This window comes from Pelmatolapia mariae, linkage group LG3_W (genome assembly GCF_036321145.2).
Source record: "Pelmatolapia mariae isolate MD_Pm_ZW linkage group LG3_W, Pm_UMD_F_2, whole genome shotgun sequence".
Lineage (NCBI taxonomy): Eukaryota > Metazoa > Chordata > Actinopteri > Cichliformes > Cichlidae > Pelmatolapia > Pelmatolapia mariae.
The window spans coordinates 12,502,462-12,522,828 of record NC_086229.1 but is presented as its reverse complement, the minus strand read 5'-3'; the positions used below and the strand labels follow the sequence as shown (position 1 = coordinate 12,522,828).

Below are 20,367 nucleotides of genomic sequence, written 5' to 3'. Positions count from 1 at the left end.
CATGTGAGTGTGTTCAGTTTTACCTCTGTCTCGTCTTGTTGATTATTCCCAGCTGTGTTCCCCACCTGTGTGTAATCTCCCTGTGTTTCCCTGTGTGTATTTAAGTCGCGTCCTCTGTCTTTGTAGTTTGGCTGGTCCGTCTGTGTATCCACCATGTCTCATCCGTGTGTTTCCCTGCTGCCCAACCGTCATCTATTTTCTGCTCGCTGTTATTCGTGTTCAGGTTTGTGTTTCTGTTCAGGGTCAGTAGTTTAGTTTTCCCAGTATAGTTTAGTTCTCCGTTCACCATTTTGTCCATCTCTTTTGTTGTGTTTGCCTTAGCGGCACCAGCCATTTTTAGCCAACCTGGTTGTCCGTTTTTAAGATAAAGCCTCTTCTCATCCCACAATCTGGTATTCATCTTCTTTTATGTTGCGGCTATGAGCCGGGTCGTAACAGAGTGTACTGGGAGTGGGGCGGGCATCATCACAGTTTGTCTTTCCTCAGAAGTTAGCACACACCCTTGCTGCAATGTTGGTCTGTGGACACCTATCTGGGTGTTTCCTTCCTGCTCAAAGTTCCTCTTTCCTGAACTTGGTGTTTGTGACAGATGCTGATCGTCTCCATGTGAAGGTAATATTAGCAGTCTGTAATGTTTTCCTGGCTAACATCAGCTGTGTGCAGCTTAGTTCCAGCACAAATCTGCCGCTCCATAGTTCACGGTAATGGACTCACAGCTGGACCAACGAGGCCGAGTGTTAAAAACTCTTTTTAAGGTTTGTGTGTGTTGGTTAACATTAAATGTCTCTAAGCAGGTGTAAATACTTATTTCCACTGTAGATGATCTATAGTCTGTATATAAAAGATGGCAACAGACCCAGGGTTCATAGTTTAGTTTCTTGAAGCTTTGAGTTGAGTGTTTTTTGTCTTCAATTTCAGGAAGTTTCAGCTGCTGTTTACAGACACGTTTGTTGTCCTGGATGTTTGAAGGAAAAAAAGACTCTGTTATGAGTCAGTTTGCATGTTTTCAAATGGACTCTGTATTAAATCTCCTTGCCTTGATTGTAAAGTTGGAGTACCCTGAGGTTCCATACTGGGACCTGTTAAGGGTTCAGAATTGGTGGAGAGTACAAAGGCAAGACAGTCCAGAAGATTTGGGTCAAAGCGATCTTTTTATTGAAGTCTTCGCGCGGGAAGACAGTCACTGCACATGTCAGCAAGGGTCTTCACCAAAATTATACTTCAGACTGCTTTTATAGCATCAGGGTATTATAACGCCCCTTCTAGCGTTTACAAACACATAATTTGCATGTACAGAACATTCATGTATTTTAAGCATAAAGTGCAACATAGAGGTTCCTCTTTTTGGCATCTTCTTCCAAAAAAGGCAATGGACCCGGGCCTCTGCAGTCTCCAGGGGCTGGTCCTCTCCACGCGTCACCTGTTGTCAAGAAAGCTCCAGTGCAACATGTTTGCTCAGTACATTCAGGCCTATGCTTAAATCTAGTTCTAGGTTATATGTGATATATGTGTGTTTTGTAAGCATGTGTGCAATCTTTCTTAAGCTCCCGGCTTTTTAACCAATGTGTCACCCAGACAGTCACGCTGAATGAAGCTTGAGACCTTTAATTACCTGGGAAAAGCTTCAACTCCTTATGAGCACAGGACTGCAATGTGTGTATAAAGACATAATAATACTGAAAGTGGTTATGCTGCACCTGTAATAAGGATTAATATGGTGTCAGCGTGTTAAATGATTACTATGGTGTTCGTGTATTAACTGTCACATGACCAGCTTAAAGCTATACGAGATAATATTAATGCTGATTAATATGCTATCTAATATATTGTAGCAGTAAAGCAATTTCCTCTTTTCCACAGACCACTTTTATTTTCTTTTTACTTTCATGATTTACCAAATGTCTGTCAGAACATCAATAACCAGCTGTGTGCAGATAATGCTGTTATTTTTACACAGGCAGAGTTTCTCCAGATTATAAACCAGAGAAACCTCAGGCTGTTTTTCCTGCTCAGGTCAAAAATCCTCATCCTAGTCTGTGTGACATCAAAAACATAGCAACCGCTTAGCAACCCCACTTCCTGTTTTTAACATCTCTCTGAGTCACTAACAGTCACATGACCACACACAGGAAGTTGACAAACTAGATGAAACTAGAAACTACTTCCTGTGCTTAAACAGGCAGGTGTACAGACACGGCTTTGCTTTCAGCTCGGTGGGTCTGCAGGTTTATATCTGACTGGTCTGATTCTGACTTCCTGTACAACATGTTTAGTCCCAAAATAATAGATCTTCAGATCTTACTCTCTACAACACACAATACAGAAAAAGTACCAAGCAGGTAGCTGTTACAATAACAAAGATATGTTTTCAAACAGTTTCAGTAAATCATCCTGTTAAAACTGTTACTGCCACAAGTCTAGTGGCAACGTCATTGCGGCTCAGGCAGCCTGCCATGGGTCTGGTGGCGGCGACGGTGTTGCGGCTCTGGCGGCCTGTTATGGGTCTGGTGGTGGCGGCGCAGCTCCGGTGAGCCACAGTGTAGAATGGCACATGATCCCCAATGTGCTGGCCATGCTGGCCGTGGATGCGCTGGATGTGCTGGAAGTGGAGGGCGCGCCGGACGTGGAGGGCGTGCTGGATGTGGAGGCCGTGCAGGTCCCTCTGGCACAATGACCTCCCTCCTGGGTTGAGCAGGTCCACGTAGCGCCGCAGCTGCAGGTGGTGGAGAGAATGGTGGTGTAGTGGTTGCAGGCAGGTGAAAGGGTGGTGGTGTAGCAGCTGCAGACAGATGAGATGATGGCAGCATAGCAGATGCGGATGGTGAAGCAGATGACGGCTGAAGCAGCCCCTCGGACCCTCCAGAGGCGACTGATGTGGGACCAGCAGGTGTATCGACCTCTGGCTGAGGGTGTAGATGAGTGGCTGACTGGACTAAAGACTGAGCTACAGGTAGCAGGGCTGAAGACTGTGCTGGTGGCTGCTGGACAGCTGACAGAATTAAAAGCTGGGCAGCAGACTGAGTTACCAGCTGAGTAGCAGGCTGTGCTACGGCTACAGGCTGTGCAGCAGGGTTAGCATTCACACAGTCCATGGTTGAATATACAGATGAGTTGAGTGAAGAAGAATTGTCCATATTACTCACCACAGCTGGCTGTTGAAAAGTCCGGGAATCCGGCTGCAGTGAGGAGCGCCGGCGACGCGAGCGTCGCTTCTTTGGTGATGCCGGGGCCGGCGTGTCAGGCTGAGGATCCACCAGCTGGTCGGGCTGGAGAGCAGCGTGTTAACTAGAAAGTCCACGACGATCAGGTAGAGCGTATCCAATACCCAGGGGAAGCAAGACAGCGTCTCTTTCAGCCGCTTTTCCACAGCGTGACGAAATTCTTCCCCGTGCGCCTCCAGCCATAATTCACAGAGTCTATTAACTTTGTCCTTAACTTTCCTCCTCAACCTCTCCTCTGAGTCCGCTGGATCCATGTCTGGCGGGATTATTCTGTCACGGTCTGCCACGGATGTGGGGAAAGGAGGACCCAAATGCTGGACTCTGTGCAGTAAACAGTGCGTTTATTTACAGTGCAGTAAATATTCACACAAACAATCCCCGTGCATTTCCCTGACTCCCGTGCCGTGTCTCCCTCCCCAATCAGTCCGTGCCTTGTGCTCTCCGCTCCCGTGTGTCTGCACTCTCCGTGCTCACCACCCTCCCAGAAAGAGCCGACGAGAGCTGAGGGGTCACCAAGCAGCCACGGTGCAGAAGAAACCAAGCACACCATTGTTTTTCTTGTGACATTACCAATAAGTTTGATGTGTCACATGGCCCTCTTCCTATTGAAAAAAAAAAAAAACAAAAGTTGTATCCAAGATGGCCGACTTCTAAATGGCCACCATGGTTACCGCCCATCTTGAGGCGTTTGCCCCCTCACATATACTAATGTGCCACAAACAGGACTTTAATATCACCAACCATTCCCATTTTATTACGGTGTATCCATATAAATGGCCCACCCTGTATTTTAGCAGCAAAGGGCATGATGACCAGCATTGATAAAGTGACAGTGTCAGTAAGTGTTAGTAGTGATTAAGGTGCTACAATAGCAGTTCTTGTCCATTATGTAATGAGAAGGTGACCTGCAAAGAAACGCGTGCAGCCATCATTGCATTGCATAAAAATGGCTTCACAGGCAAGGATATTGTGGCTACTAAGATTGCACCTAAATCAACAATTTATAGGATCATCAAGAACTATAAGGAAAGAGGTTCAATCTTGTTAAGAAGGCTTTGGGGCGTCCAAGAAAGTCCAGCAAGCGCTAGGATCGTCTCCTAAAGAGGATTTAGCTGCGGGATCGGAGTGCCACCAGTGCAGAGCTTGCTCAGGGATGGCAGCAGGCAGGTGAGCGCATCTGCACGCACAGTGAGGCGAAGACTTTTGGAAGATGGCCTGGTGTCAAGAAGGGCAGCAAAGAAGCCACTTCTCTACAAAAAACATCAGGGACAGATTGATCTTTTGCAGAAAGTATGGTGTATGGACTGCTGAGGACTGGGGCAAAGTCATATTCTCCGATGAAGCCTCTTTCCGATTGTTTGGGGCATCTGGAAAAAGGCTTGTCCGGAGAAGAACAGGTGAGCGCTACCAGCACTCCTGTTTCATGCCAACAGTGAAACATCCTGAGACCATTCATGTGTGGGGTTGCTTCTCATCTAAGGGAGTGGGCTCACTCACAATTTTGCCCAAAAATACAGCCATGAATAAAGAATGGTACCAAAACACCCTCCAACAGCAACTTCTTCCAACAATACAACAACAGTTTGTTGAAGAACAATGCATTTTCCAATACGATGGAGCACAGTGACATAAGGCAAAAGTGATAAATAAGTGGCTCAGGGACCACAACGGTGAAATTTTGAGTCCATGGCCTGGACACTCCCCAGATCTTAATCCCATTGAGAACTGTGGTAAATCCTGTGGACACACAAAAACCCACTAATTCTGACAAACTCCAAGAAGTGATTATGATAGAATGGGTTGCTATCAGTCAGGATTTGGCCCAGAAGTTGAATGAGAGCATGCCCAGTCGAAATGCAGAGGTCCTGAAAAAGAAGGGCCAACACTGCAAATACTGACTCTTTGCATAAATGTCTTGTAATTGTCGATAAAAGCCTTTGAAACGTATGAAGTGTTTGTAATTATATTTCAGTACATCACAGAAACAACTGAAACAAAGATCTAAAAGCAGTTTAGCAGTTGACCCAGAGTTCTAAGTTGTCATTATTATCGTGCTTTGATTTTTGCCTTTATTTATCATTTCTAGTCTTTTGGTTTCTTTGTCAGAGTTCTTTAATTGACTTGACCGCTGTTTCTGTTATAGAGTTCCTATAACAGAAACCAGTGCCTTCTGGTTTCTGTTCTGTGTTCCATAGTTGCTACTGTAAGTTTGCTTTGTTTCCTCCTTTAACAGTTTTTCTTTAGGAACTTTACTGTTTGTTCAGCTCATGTTTGATTTCTTCACACAACAAACTGTGTGTGTGTGTTTGTATTTCCGGTCTCTCCATTAAAGTCAGTGTGTAATGTTTCCTGGCTAACATCAGCTGTGTGCAGCTTAGTTCCAGCACAAATCTGCCGCTCCATAGTTCACGGTAACGGACTCACAGCTGGACCAACGAGGCCGAGTGTGTCCGCCATTCTGAGCTACGTTCGTGTTTGTGTGCTTATAGTTTTTACTTTGTGAGTTCACTCAGAGTCCACAGAGGATGCAGCATACGTGATGACGTCACAGCTCGCCTTTACCTGCTTTACTATGGGGCGATTGTGGCTCAAGACTTGGGAGTTTGCCTTGTAATCGGAAGGTTGCCAGTTCGAGCCCTGGCTTGGACAGTCTCGGTCGTTGTGTCCTTGGGCAAAACACTTCACCCGTTGCCTACTGGTGGTGGTCAGAGGGCCCGGTGGCGCCAATGTTCGGCAGCCTCGCCTATGTCAGTGCGCCTCAGGGTGGCTGTGGCTACAATGTAGCTTGCCATCACCAGTGTGTGAATGTGTGGATGACTGGATGTGTACAGCGCTTTGGGGTCCTTAGGGACTAGTAAAGTACAGGCCATTTACCATTGACTCTGCACGTGCTTACATCACAAGTTAGACTAGTCTGGATGCTGATGGTGGTGAAGATGAAGAAAGAGGCTTGTTTCAGAGGAGGCAGCTGAGAAAATGATTGGACCATGGGAATGATTTAAAGTGTTATTGAGTTTTACAGTGCAGAGAAATGTTAGTGATGGCAAGAATAAAGAGCCAGTAAGCAGACTAATGCACAAGTTACATTTTTTTCTGTCATCACAGTTTGTGTTGTTACAGTTTTTTGTTTTGTATCTGTGGTCAAACTGGGACATCTACAGCCCTGTATTTGAGAACAAAGATTTTGGGATTCATCAGTCACTAATAGCTCTTTTTCCACTGGTACCTACTCGGATTGGTTCATTGTGTGCAAAACGAACACAGCAACAAAGGTGGATGTTGAGGCGATGTAATACCTGCTGCTTGGGGCTGTGACTGACTCATCAGACTGTTTCTGTGGAGCCATTTGCAGTTCCTCCAGTCATCACTGTCAGTAACTACAACTCTCCACATACAGTCATACTGACATTAGGACACATTCACTGCAGCATTTCAACACTTATGTTCATCAGTGTGATTATGATGCTCTATATGTGAACACAGATATTATTAAACTGACAATAACACTGACGCTGTCAGCAGAGAGATACGGACTGATGAAAGCTTACAGCCCTCAGGTGGTCACAGTGAGGAACTGCATGATATTAAACCAGTGACTGGTGCCGTCCTCAATGAAGAGCATTTCCAACCAATATATATATATTCCAACAAAGAGCAAAAAAAAATTATTATGCCAAAAACAGAAGGGTTAGGAGAGGTGAGCTCACATGTGGCTGTCATACTCTACGCCCTTCTGACAGCGCTACACAAATGCCAATTAGTGCATCCGACAGCAAAGCTCCTATCTGGCAATTTGGTTCAGTTCAACTCAAAGAAATTCAAAGGACGGCTGGAAGGAAAAGGACCAGAGTTCTGTATTCCCCTTCAAGTGGGCGTGTCCCACTAGCTCTTTGTTTTTGAGGCCACAACCCAAAGACCAGCGTCCCCACAGTGAAGCACGGAGTGGGCAGTAGTTCTGACATCACGTTAAAGACATGGATATCAATGAGTCTGAGGATGGGGGTGGGTTGGACACAATGGGGAGTGATAGAGATGGATCAGCCTTGGTGCAGATGAAGTGGATTTGCTGACACTGACCACCATTTTCAATCAGGCCACAGGTCATAATGAGCCAAGCTGTTTTCAGTCAGAAATCATAAAGGCACATGATGAAACTATTTATTATGTGTGAATTTAAGACATGAACATGTCAAACTTTGTGCTGTTTTAATGAGAATGCAGACTGTTGGGATTTAGATTCTTTTATTGCTGCCATATAATCTGCCTTATGATAAATGCATTAATAACATGTTCTACAGTATTATTTTATCAGTAATATTGTTTACAGGGTTCATATTGCATTGAATATGTTTGTCATCACATTCATTCTATTCACAGGTTGAGTTCATTTTATACACATTGCATATCTGTGCTTGTTTAGAGTTGATGTTCTATCCAAGAGGGTTTTAAGCTTCACTGGTGAGAGTGTCCAGGTGATACATGTTGAGGGAAGATGAGAACATAGCAGGTTAATTGCATGCATGCTTACAATACACATAAATCTAGTAGCAGGCCTGAGCGAAGGCCCAAGTGTCTTCTGCTTCTTATTTGAGACCTGCGCCAATTCAGTCTACTTAGTGATTGAGGACGAGGGTCCATTATTAGCCCTTAGAGGCCCTGAAGCTTGAAGTTATTACCTTAAAAGGAAGGTGTTATCAAAAAGATAAGTTATATGTCTGTTCATAGTTATTAGAGATGTACAAGATGTACCCTTGTCTGTAAACAATGACTGTACATAATGTATTTTTGACCTGTATTGACGTGTATGTGGGGGTGTGATCCTCTATGCTATAAAACCAGAACCCAGTGTATTTTTGTCAGAGCAAATAAGCCATATGCTGACGGTTGTTCTCCGTTGTCAATAAACTCATCGTTTGATTGCACTTTTCTGGAGCCTCCGTCGTTTGTTGTCTGGTCTACAGTTGATCGATCTCGCTTCATTTGGTGGAGTATGCGGGCAACTAAAGATCAGCAGTAAGAGGTACAGGTGTTTGTTGTCGGCGGAGGTCGAGGCCAGATCAGGTGATCGGACGGCAGACGTCACGGCAGACTGCTTGACTATTGGGCCCAGATAATAAAAAAGGTAAGGCACAAACCTCTTAAACAGAAATTGTGCTGTAGTGGATTATAATTCTAGAACATGTAGTCAAGTGGTCATCCGTTGATCTCTGTTTTGAGTCTTGTTTGAAACGAAAAACTTTGTTGCAACGAAAGTGAAACTTAAGAGTAGTGTTGCATTCATGGTCGCCTTGGAAAAAGCAGTACTGAGCGAAAAGTAACTAGAGACGTTGTTTTTAAGGAAATAAGAGAGATTAAAAGTGTCTAAAGTCAAGGAGTTGGAGAACTCCCTCCCTGGTAAAGACGTTTCCTAGGATTATACTAGGGGGAGGGCCCCGCTGAGAGTTGTGGCCTCAGATATAGCCCTGGTGATCGCAGAGGATCATTGTTAGGGAGACACTTAAATAAGAGAAAAAGGATAAATACCGGACACGAAGGTCCGAGGAGTTTATATATGAGCTAAGAGAAACTCAAGCCAGCCGTGAGCTTGAGGTTTTGCAGTAAAGCCAGCCGAGCAGTAAAGTGAAACTAAGGTCTGTTGTGTTGAAGTAACTCTGAGAATAAATACTGTGAGCTATGAGAGACGATTAAAAAGTATTACCTATGCATTTGTGGACCCGCTGTGGTCAGTGAAAAATTTGCGGACCCGCCGTGGTCAGTGAAAAATTTGTGGACCACCGTGGGCCAAGAAAAGCTGTGTTTTTGTTGATATTCCTGGAGAATTTGCAGACCTGTTGACGTCTCTTAAAGACGAGCAGCGGTGTGTATATCCGGGTTGTAGGGACCCACTCATACAGCTGGAAACCGTGACGTAAGAAACTGTCTGAAATGATTTAAGTGCCAGCCGGCTGCAGGCTGTGTGTGAGAGAGGCTGTAAAAGTCTCTTTTTCCGTTCTTTTTTGCTGGGGAAAAGTGCGCAGTTAAAATTTGGGTGACTTCCCCTTTTAATTTTAACAAAGAATAGATACATTGATTAAATGAGGGGTGGATAAAGGGCATGCTCATTGTGCCGTTGTTTCATTATAGGTGCTTGGAAATAGTCAGTGAGAGGCCCACGGGGATCCCATTAAGGCTGCTGAAGCATTTTCCTGTTTTGTGAGCGTGCCTTTGGTGATTTTGAAATACAGTATCACTGGACAGGGTGATTCTAATATAAGAGTTATTTTAATCCAACCAGAAACAGAGTAAGAGATAAAGCTGTGAGCCTCCTCCTGAGTGGAGAGAATTTGCAGAATTTTTGAGTATCTCTTGTCAAAGAAAAGGGAAAAGAGATTCTGTGTACGGCAGACCGTGAAGTTTCTAGATTAGATCAGAGAGAACTAATGTGGCCGAAGGTTGGATCTGATATGAGGCGAACAGGAGACCGGTCTAAAAAATTAAAAGGTACGCACAAACCTGTTCAATAAGCAAATTTGTGCAAATTGGGTGAATTCTAAATTATCTGTTCGCTGAGTAGATGATCTTAACTACTAAATTGGCGCAGTAGGGGTAAAACTGAATTCTCGAGAATAAAGTAAAACGTTGAAGTAATGAATGAGTAACTTGGAAGTAATGAGAAGCTTTGAAGCAAGGATAATGAAACTTTGAGAAACAGACAGTACTGAGTTAAAAGGTTATATGGTATTTCATGGTAAAAGAGAAAAAAGAGACCAATGCATGTTTAAGAATAAGAAGAATATAAGAGTTATTGGTCAGCTTATGGTTTAATAAGTGTCAAACTCACGGGATTGGAGAATCCTGTACCTCTTTGAGACTTCAAAGAGGAGCTCCGGCGTGGGCATATGTCAGGTGGTGTTGCCGAGAGTTGTGGGCTCGGTGAATAGCTAATGATCAAGAGGATCATTTTGGGAGACGCTTATTTGTAAGTAAAAGGATTAAGTTCGGACGAGGAAGTCCAACAGAAAACACCTGGTGCTGTCAGGATGTTTAAGTGACACAGAAGTTCAGAAAATCGAGTCAGAAATGGTTTTGTGGCTCTTGGTAAACTGATTTTGAAGGAAAATCAGTGTTTATTGTGCTGAAGTAACAGATCCGGCGCGGTCTGACGGGAAGAATCAGCTGCACAATTCTGAGTGTGCAGCGTTGTTGATATTAACAGATCCGGCGTGGTCTGAGGAAAAGAAATAAATTGGTTAATGGCTGATATATTTATATGAATTTTGGTGGATCTGCTGAGGTCCAGAAAATAATCAATGCGGACTGTGTTTGTTCAAACGTTGATAAATGATCCAGGAAGAATTGCCCTGGGTCTGTGCCTCTGTGTGTGTGTGTTGTTCAGTGACAACATGCACAGTTTAAAACTGGGCGCTGTTCCTTCCTCTTTTTGGTTTCAAAACACAAAGGCTGTTGCATTAAGAATTACTGTGTGAGGAACGGCTTCACTTTTGATTAGGGAAATAATATGCTTACTTTTGGGTCTATGAAGATCTCGTAACAATCTGGGGGAGATGCCGGGGTAAAAAGAGTGAGCTCGGACGAAGGGGTCCGAGAAAAGAACACCGTGAGTTGAGCAAGGTGTTTAACTGACTCAGGATTTCAGAGAATCGAGTCAGCTGTGATCTTGAGTTCTAATGGTAAGTTGATCTTAAAGGAAAATCAATGTTTACCATGTTGAAGTAATTCTGATGATATTACTAGATGTGTTGTGATACAAGTAAAGAATAAGTTGTGTAAATGTGGACACACGATTGTGTTGAGATGTATGGATCGGCTGCGGTCCATCTGATAAGTTAATACTGGGTAAACTGAGACAATAAACTGTTTTTAAATCTTCACTGGCTGCAGTGAGATACGTGTGCTGAAGATTACTGGACCCGGCGAGGTCCATATGATGAAGTTCTTGGGGAGATAAATGACAGAAACAGTTTCTGAATTTTGAGGAGAATTCTGAAGCACTGAGGTTGAATTTTCTCTGTGCTTGGTGCGCTGTGTGGACCTATATCAGAGTTATAAGTCCAAAGGTTATGACCTGTGTGAGAAAGAGGATGTTTTTTTCTATTTTTCAGGTGTTAGTCATAACCAGTAGTATCACCATTATCATCATTTATCATTGTCATTTCATCAAAGCATTTAATGAATTGGTTGATGTTACATTATAGATTGTATTTAATCACATATGGTAATGCCATAATAATCTTGCATTGCAGGTTTAACTGTATTCATGTTATTCATAGTGTCCATTAGAGAGTTGTTAACTGGGGGGTTGAAGTTATGGGGAAGTGAGAAAGTTAAGCTAATGTTAAGATGATTTCATATCTGTTTACCCTAGAGCACATCACATATAATAAAATCACAGCCTGGAGGCCTGTAGGCCCAGCGCTCTGAGGTTAACTGAGGATAACACATAAGACACATAAGGGGGGGCCTGCACACATACACTCACACTTTATCAACTTGTTTTGCTCAAAAGTGCTACGTGACTTGTCCGATGTTCTTGGCTGATTAGCAATAACAGTTTAAGATAACGGAGAACATCTGGAGGAAAGGGGGTGAGAGGCCGTTGGGGTCCAGTGGAAGACGGTGTTCTTAGATTCCGGGAATTGATACTTAGATTTCCAGTAAATCCAACTGTTTGACGCATATTATTCGTCATTAACTGTTATATATACCACTCCTAGATTTGGTTCGGGGGAGACTGCCTTGAAAAGTGTAACGATACGCTTCTTCCCCACATATATATGTGTTTAATAAAAATCACTATTTTTGACATCTACTGGGACTCTGCAGTCGTTTGTCTTTTCCTCAAAGCACGAATCGGGACAGTTTTTTGGTGCCGAAATCCCGGTTTGAGGAGGGACGGTTGTTTGGCTGAGGTCCGGTGGTGTCAAAAGGACGGACGGGAACCCAGCAGGTCGACTGAGTGACACGCCAGGCGACATAGAAAGGTGAGTACCACCTGTTGATAAATAATATCCAAAGGTGCTGAATTTGGGAATTAAAGCTAAATTAAATGTTCACTCAGTGGAGCTTCTGGGGAAATGTCCGTGGTGATTTGGGGTAATTAGTGATAAAATTTAGTGATAAGAGTAAAAGGGAATATTGGACTGACAAAATTTTGTTGCTGTTAATTCTGGGGTGAATTTTGAGTTAATAAGGTGTGTGTTTCAGTGAGAATATTATGTGCTTAGGTTAATGTGTTATATTTGCTGACTGTGATGCCAGTCAAGCAAAATTTAGATTAGGGCATTTGGCTCAGGGATTTTATCCCCGTTTTGACTAGCAGGATCGCGGATCCGGGCATCATATAACAAGGTGGCAAGGGAAGGTCCGCTTTGATGCTTTTAAAAAAGTATTTAAATTATAGGACCGGAGTTGAGGGATTGAACTCCGAGGAGCGCAGTCGCTCAGCGTGTGGCAACGACCGGTAACCGTGGACGCACGGTTATCTCTGGCGGCGTCCAGGTAGCTCGGGTGGTACCCGCGGGAATTCGAGCACCCGTTAAAAACCCGGTGGTCGACGGAGACCACCGTTTTACTGCGCTGTTTGAATAGCAGGGTTGGACCCGGCCGCGACCATTCAACGGGACTGACTTATGAGCTTTAAGTAAAGCCGAAAGCGTGAGTGTGATACTAGACGCCGCCGGTGGAGCTCTCTGTCAAGTCACGGGAAGCGGTTATAAATTAAATAGGGCTTAGAAATTTGGCCGTTCTCGGAAAGGGATTTTCTGAAGCGGAGTAATTGATTAGCAAGGCTGGGCCTGGGCTTAGATGCTTTTAAATTAGTCAAAAGTTAGGTGTGATGCTACAGAGGTTTTAATAGGAATAAAAGGGACAGGAATAAGGATAAAATAGGGATTAAAGTGACAGGAATGAGGATAAAATAAGGAACGGTTACATAAACCTGTCGTGGCATCTGGTGTTTTTTGTTTTTATGTTCAATACAGGCCTGTGTATATAAAATAAAGTGTGAAGTAGCTGTGTAAATTGCTTATACTGATTATAACTGGGTGTGTTGTGAAACTGATTGTATATAGAAGCTGAGTGTAGGAAGGAGAAAGTGGACTATTTTGTGCTGGTGAAGTTTTTAAGGGTGAAGCTTGTGTGCTGGTGAGCCATGAAAGTGTGTGTGTGGAATGTGGATATGGTCCAGTGAAGAAAGGAGCATAACAGAGCGTTTGGAAATTTTGTCAGAAGTTGTGTGTAATATTGAGTGCATGTTGAATAATCTCTGTAGTCTTGTGTTTGTGATTCTGGAGTGTAAGCACGGGTGTTGTGATATTTCATGAGGAGGTCATTAAGGGCTCTCATACCAAATTCCTGTAAAATAGAGTTGTTGTTTTGTTGTGAAACATATATTCAAAAAGGAATTAAGTGTGAGGTAGGGTTGATATTTCTGTTTGGCTGAAGGAGGCAGAAGTGGGGTTTATGTTAACATTGCATGTAAGTGACCGGGGTGATTTATGTTTTCTCCCTATTAAGGGTGGGAGAAGTGTGTGTATAGTGGAGTTATTTTTATGTCAAAACTTTGCAGTTGCTAGATGGAGTGAATGTGAGAGTGAATTTTGCTGGCTTTGCGTGCTTAAATTGTTGCAGTGGACTGTTGAGAAGTTTTGTGTCTTGTGTTTCTTGGAGAACTGTTGCAGCCGTGAGTGAGAGGAGAGAGACAGAGAGAGCGTCTGTGTGGGTGTGTGTATGTGTGTACGAGAGGGGCTGTTAGAGCTTAGAGGAAGTGAAGGCTTGAGCAGCCTAGGTGCCTTTGACTGTTAAACGGGAAGTATAGCGAGGCAACCCCAAAGGGAGGAGCTCAAGAGCGGCCATCTTTGTGAGGGTGAGGTCAAAAGCAAAATGGCTGACAACGAAAAGGCGACCCCCGGTGGGGAAAAGAAGTACAAGCCAATTAAGGAGCAGATTCAACAACTAAAGAAGGCTATTAAAATTACCTCCAAGGGAACTCCTAAGGAGATTGCCCAGGAGTGTAAGGAAATGGAAGAAGAGGTGAAGAAATTATGTGAAGATCAACAAAAAACTTTGGAAGACAGAGTACCCCTCCATTTGATCTTCCAAGTTGGTGGTGAAAAATGTGAAGAGAAAATAAAAGAATTGGAAGAAGAACATGTGGGACGCTTCCTGGGGAGAAAGGTGAAGGCAGAGAAGAAGGGGATGATGGAAAAACAAGGTAAGTATTGTAGGTTCATGATTGTGTGCCAAGGGGTGTCTCACTGGATGAAAGAGGAAGTGGATGAGACCAGACCAGCACTGGCAAAGGAAGCCGTGGCCGAGGGAACATTATATCCCAGCCTGACTCAACTCCTGAGTGCCCCGCCCCCTCCTTACAACTGTCCAGTGTTGACTGTGGAGGGTGGCACTCTGTGGGGGCCGGGAGGGAAAACAGGAACAGTGAAGGGAGGAATTGTGGATTTTCAGGAAGCTAGCAGACAATCGACTCCTGCTCGGCCGGCAGAAGGGACCAATACAGGAGTGATGCAGCCTCAATCAGTGGCAGTTACACCAGAGGTGACTCGGTCTCCCCACTCTCCGTCTCAACCAGTTGCTGGGACATCAAGTGGGAGCATGACTACACAAGGTGTGACTTTGCTCCCTCCCGCCCACTTCAGCCCAGAAGGAGCTATGGAAGAGGCTCAACCTGTGGCTTCTACGAGTACAGATCAGGTGACACCAGAACGGGTCAGGCAGGAAGGCGTAACCCAGGACTCCTGGACTTCAGGGGAGGACACGCCTGCACAGCAGTCTCAGAGGTCGCCACGAAAGGTGAGCCAAAAAGCCTGTCAGAGGCCAGATGTTGGCGACCTTGAGGAAAATCAGTGGCAGGGGCAAGTTATTGGGAAAATATCTACCAACCGGGAAGCCATGATAAAGCTAGAAGAGAGGTTGAAGGAACTGGAGGTAGCACGAAGGATCGAAGGATTGGACAGGGATATTTCAAACTCGGCATGTAAAGTACGGAAATCACGGGAAGTGTCAAATTTGGCGATTGAAGGGTTTGCCCCAAAGTTTCATGCTGACTTGGGACTGAAGACGCTTCGCTCTGGAAAGACTCTGGGGGCGCAAAGAGACAAAAGGCAGTCAATCTTTGACAAGAACCGGAGCCAGAGCATTGCAATGCAAACCGAGGAGGGGCAGTGTGACACAGAGGATGAGTTGCCACTCTCCATGCCTTTGATGAAAGGCTTAAAGGGGGAACCAGTGTATCAGCCCTATAACGTCAGGGACTTGGAAGCACTGGTGAAGCAACTGCCCCCAATCACAGAGGGAGGAGCGGCTTGGCTGAGAAGACTGGGAAGTCTCACAGAAGGGGAGGAGCTTAGTCTGGGTGACTTTCGCGCTGTGTCTGGGAGGTCCTTTCGCGGTACGGGCCTGGCTGATGTGGAAGAGATAGCAGGGACTACGTGTGACCCAAATGATGTCCCCTATGCAAGGGTGCGAAATGCTCTCGCTGATGCAGTGCGTGACAAATATCCGACCCCTAACACCGGCACCACACCTAAAATAGTGTGGAGCCCAGAACACACTTCTCCTAGAGAATTCATAGAGCACGCCAAAGAACAGTGGATTAACCAAACGGGAGAGCATCCTGGACAGGAAGGAGAACCGAGGGCGTGGTTCCGCTGCGCGGTGTTGGCAGGTCTGCCAGAACGGGTGAGAACCGACCTACAAAAGAATCCAGACTTTGCAGTTGCAGATTCAACTAAATGGGAGCGGCATGTCATCCATCGACTTGAGCTGGAAAAAGAGGAGGTGACCAAGAAGAAACAGGAGTTGGAAGAGGCGCAGGGGCAGCTGGTAAAATTAAAACTGGCTGAGGCGAGAGAAAAACTAAATGAAAAGAAAAAAGAGAGTAAAGACGGAGCTAAGAAAATGCTGGTGGCAAAGCCACAGGGTGATCCGAGGCCTGACTGGCCAGATCTGGACCCGGTCCTGTACCCTGATGACCGATGGCACGCCAACGGACCAAGGCAAGTAAGATCCGCTGGGAATTGGGGGGCTATTAGGTCGCAGAGGGGGCGTGGTGGACCTCAAAGAGGAGGAGGACTAAGAGGTCGTTCTCTGGGGGGACCTATGCTGGACCCCAACAGGTGCCACAGGTGTGGAGGACAAGGACACTGGGCTCGTGAGTGTCCTACACCAAGGCCACAAGAACTATATTATCCACCCCAGGCACATGGAGCTCCTGGAGGCAGAACCGTCCAAACAAGGGGACATCAAGCTCCAAACCCAGGCATGGCGCCGGTGGCTCAGTATCCTCTGGCCCACTGGGGCGGGGAGGAGGAGCTGTACGGACGGGACCCACAGAGATCCGACAGCATGGGAATGGCAGATCCTATGTTGTCGATGACCGTGGAAGGGACTGAAATGACCTTCCTGGTGGACACTGGAGCGACTTACTCAACGCTGAGACAAAGACCAAGCAGTGCAACACTTTCCAATCACACGGTGAGTGTTGTGGGTTTCTCTGGGGTTCCGATGACTCTGCCAATCACCAATCCAGCCCTGACGGTGCTGGGAAAACAGACTTTGAAGCACAGATATGTGGTGTCTCCTCACGTGCCAGTGAATCTGATGGGCAGGGACCTGCTCATAAAACTGGGAGCCACTATCATGTGTTCGGCTGATGGACTAACAGTTACGCTTCCAGGAGGAAAACAGTTCTTGTGCCTGGGGACACTTTCAAAGAACCAGTATTTGCTACAAGACTGTGAACAATCGACAGCTGACATATACTGGGGTCGGTTGGTGGAAGAAGGCATTCTGAGACTGTACCAGCAGTGGAAACCTTGGATTATGGCCTTGGCGGTCTATTCTCCTCCAAGAGATTCGTACCACGCAACCCTCTATTATGATAGGGACGATGATGAAATCTACAGGGACCAGTTCCAGTCTGAACTTGAAGGTCAGATGTGGAATGTGTGTTCTCAAAACATCTATGTTGGCCCCGAAGGCGTCGCTACAGCAGTAAATTTAACCGAAGAACAACGGCCTTGGTTTAAAATGGGACCTGATTCAGTGCCCCATATTACGTTGGCGGTCCATGAGAGTCACCAGGCAAAGGAGCTGGGAACGATGGTCAAAAGAGCCCTGGAAGAGCCCTGTTGGCAAGCCACTCAGATTCCAGATGTTTGGTATTCGCCAAAATGTAAAATTTACCGTATCACTTGTCTGTCAAATGACGCAGTGATATTGGAGCATGAACAAATCTCAAGAATTCATGGGAGGGAAAGAATAGACCATGCTGACGCAGTAGCCGCACTTGCGACTCTTCCTGACACTTTGTGGTCTGGAGGGCCCACAGATGTGGGTCTGGCAACTTGCTCGCCTGTCTTGTTCCAGCTCAAGTCTGAAGCACCAATCTGGAAACCGCAGTATAGACATAAAAGGGAAGCTGAGGAGGGAATTGCAGAAACTATTGAAGGGCTATTGAAAGTAGGGGTGCTTGAGCCCTCACAATCCCACTGGAACACTCCCATTTTGCCAGTAGAGAAGCATGGGACAGGAAAGTACAGAATGGCACATGATTTAAGAGCCATAAATGCCGTTCTACGTACTGACACTGTGCCTGTTCCAAACCCCTACACAGCATTGACGGCACTAACACCAGATCAAAAGTGGTTCACGTGTATTGATCTAGTTAACGCGTTTTTCTGTCTTCCATTACATGAGTCTCTTAGGGACATTTTTTCATTCACATACAGGGGGCAACAGTATAGATACACACGGCTACCACAAGGGTTTGCACTGTCCCCGGGAATTTTCAACCAGGTGTTGAAAGAGGCTCTCTCACCATGTCACCTCCCAGAGGGGTGCACGTTGGTGCAGTATGTGGATGATTTGTTGGTTGCGGCGCCGTCTGCTTCGGCGTGTACGGCAGCCTCACTCACCATACTGAAGAGACTCGCTGAATGTGGGTTCAAAGTGAGCAAAGAAAAGTTGCAGTTGGTCCGACCAGAGGTAACATTTCTGGGCCGTGTCATTGCTCACAAATCAGTGGGGTTGTTGAACACACACCGAGATCAGATTCTGACACATCCAAAACCGCGTACGGTTAAAGAGCTGCTCTCATTCTTAGGCTTGACGGGATACAGCCGGCAGTACATACCAAATTATGCAGGTAAAACAGCTCCTTTGAGGGATTTGGTAAAACTGGTGGGTGTCCGTAACCTTAAGGCTGAACTGCCCTGGACATCGGCCACTGAGTCGGCGTTCATCACATTGAAACAAGACCTGTCGAGATCTGCTGATCTTGCCATCCCTAACTATGATGAACCCTTCTATCTTGATGTTTCAGAAACACACGGGATAGTTAATGGGGTGTTGTTTCAGAAAAAGAGGGGAGGGAGAGATGTACTTATGTACGTCAGCATCAGACTGAATCCCTTAGAGACAAGGCACCCAGTGTGCACACAGCATGCACTTGGGGTTGCAAAAATCATACAGAAAACAGCACACATAGTGAGGGACCATCCATTGAAAGTGCTGACCACACACAGTGTAGTGGCATATGTGAATTCACAAGTCTTCACTATGACACCACTGACACAGCAGAGAGTGAGCAAAGTCTTAGACGCTCCAAATCTGACATTCACACATGAGGGAATCAACATAGCAGATTTAATGGGGTCTGGAGAGCCGCACGACTGCGCAAAGAGAGCTGAAGTTGAAGAGAAAATCAGAGAAGATTTGAAGGCGGACCCTATATCGAGAGCTGAAGATTGGTTCACGGATGGATGTTGCCACAGAGATGAGGAAGGATTGAAAGCAGGCTACGCTGTAGTTTGCAGAAATGGGACTGAATTTGAAGTGAAGGAGGCTGGAAGACTTGAAGGGCAGCAGTCGGCTCAGAGAGCGGAAGTAATTGCTTTAAGCCGAGCCCTGAGACTCGCGAAGGGAAAAAGAGTCAACATTTACACGGATTCAGCTTATGCCTTTGGAGCAGCTCATGTGGAGCTAGCCCAATGGAGAAGAGCAGGATTCAGGACAGCAGACAATGCACCAATCTGCCACAAGAAGGAGATGGAGGAACTTGAACAGGCGTTGGGAGATCCGGAGGAGGTGAGTATTATAAAATGTAAAGGTCACTCCTCTGGCACTGGTATGGTGGCCCGGGGAAATCAAGAAGCCGATCAAGCCGCCAAGGAAGCTGCAGGATATAAAGCATCAAGGCAGATGGTGCAAATAAGTGTGGAAGAAGAGTCAGGAATCAACATGTTGGAGGAGGCCAGGAAGGCCCAAAAGGAGGCAGCCCCAGAGGAGAAAGGGGTATGGAAGAGTCGAGGAGCATGGGAGGAAGGAGGTCTATGGCGAGGACCTGATGGGAGACCTGTGCTGACTGCCAACCTGGCAAAGCAGAAGATTGCTGAAGCCCATGGACTGGGTCATGTGGGTGTGGCACAAATGGAGAGACACCTGTGCCATTGGTGGCATCCATTCTTGAAGGATATGATTAAGGAGAAAGCCAGGACGTGCCTGATCTGCGGGAGGCACAATCCAAAGCCAGTAATCAAGCCAGAAGCAGGCAAGTTTCCCATTCCAGAGAGACCAGGAGAAGAGATTGTCATTGACTTCACTGACATGATCGACGTGGGTCCAGGAGGAGTCAGGTATTTATTGGTAAGTGTAGATGCTCTGACAGGGTGGCCCGAAGCGTGGCCAACAAAGAGGGAGGATGCGAAGAGTGTGATTAAGTGTTTAATCAATCATTACATTCCTCGACATGGGTTTCCCAAAAGAATTAGATCAGATAATGGAACTCATTTTAAGAACAAAGATTTGGCAGAGGTAGAACAGAGGCTGGGGTTGCAACATAGGTTTGGGACTGTGTATCATCCTCAGTCCCAGGGGAAATTAGAAAGGATAAATCTAAATCTGAAGAACAAGATAGCAAAAATTTCTGCTCAGACGGGGTTAAATTGGGTTGCAGCCCTGCCAATTGCATTAATGATAATAAGATGTTGTGTTAACCAATCCACAGGATTCACGCCGTACGAGCTGTTGACAGGACGACAGTTTCCTGGTCCTTGGACGACAGTCCCGGCGGAAGAAAGTATGAAAAGTAATAGAACGCATGCTGAATATTGGAAAGAATTAAAAGCTCTTG

General features: G+C 45.6%; 1 protein-coding gene across 1 annotated transcript in view; it reads right to left on the bottom strand.

Annotated features, from left to right (window-relative positions):
- The window catches only part of LOC134620609 (uncharacterized), an 823,316-nt gene that overhangs the window by 606,168 nt on the left and 196,781 nt on the right, over positions 1–20,367 (bottom strand). The window contains 1 exon segment of the mRNA XM_065470113.1: positions 8,848–8,872. Within this exon segment, the coding sequence (XP_065326185.1) occupies positions 8,848–8,872 (25 nt within the window).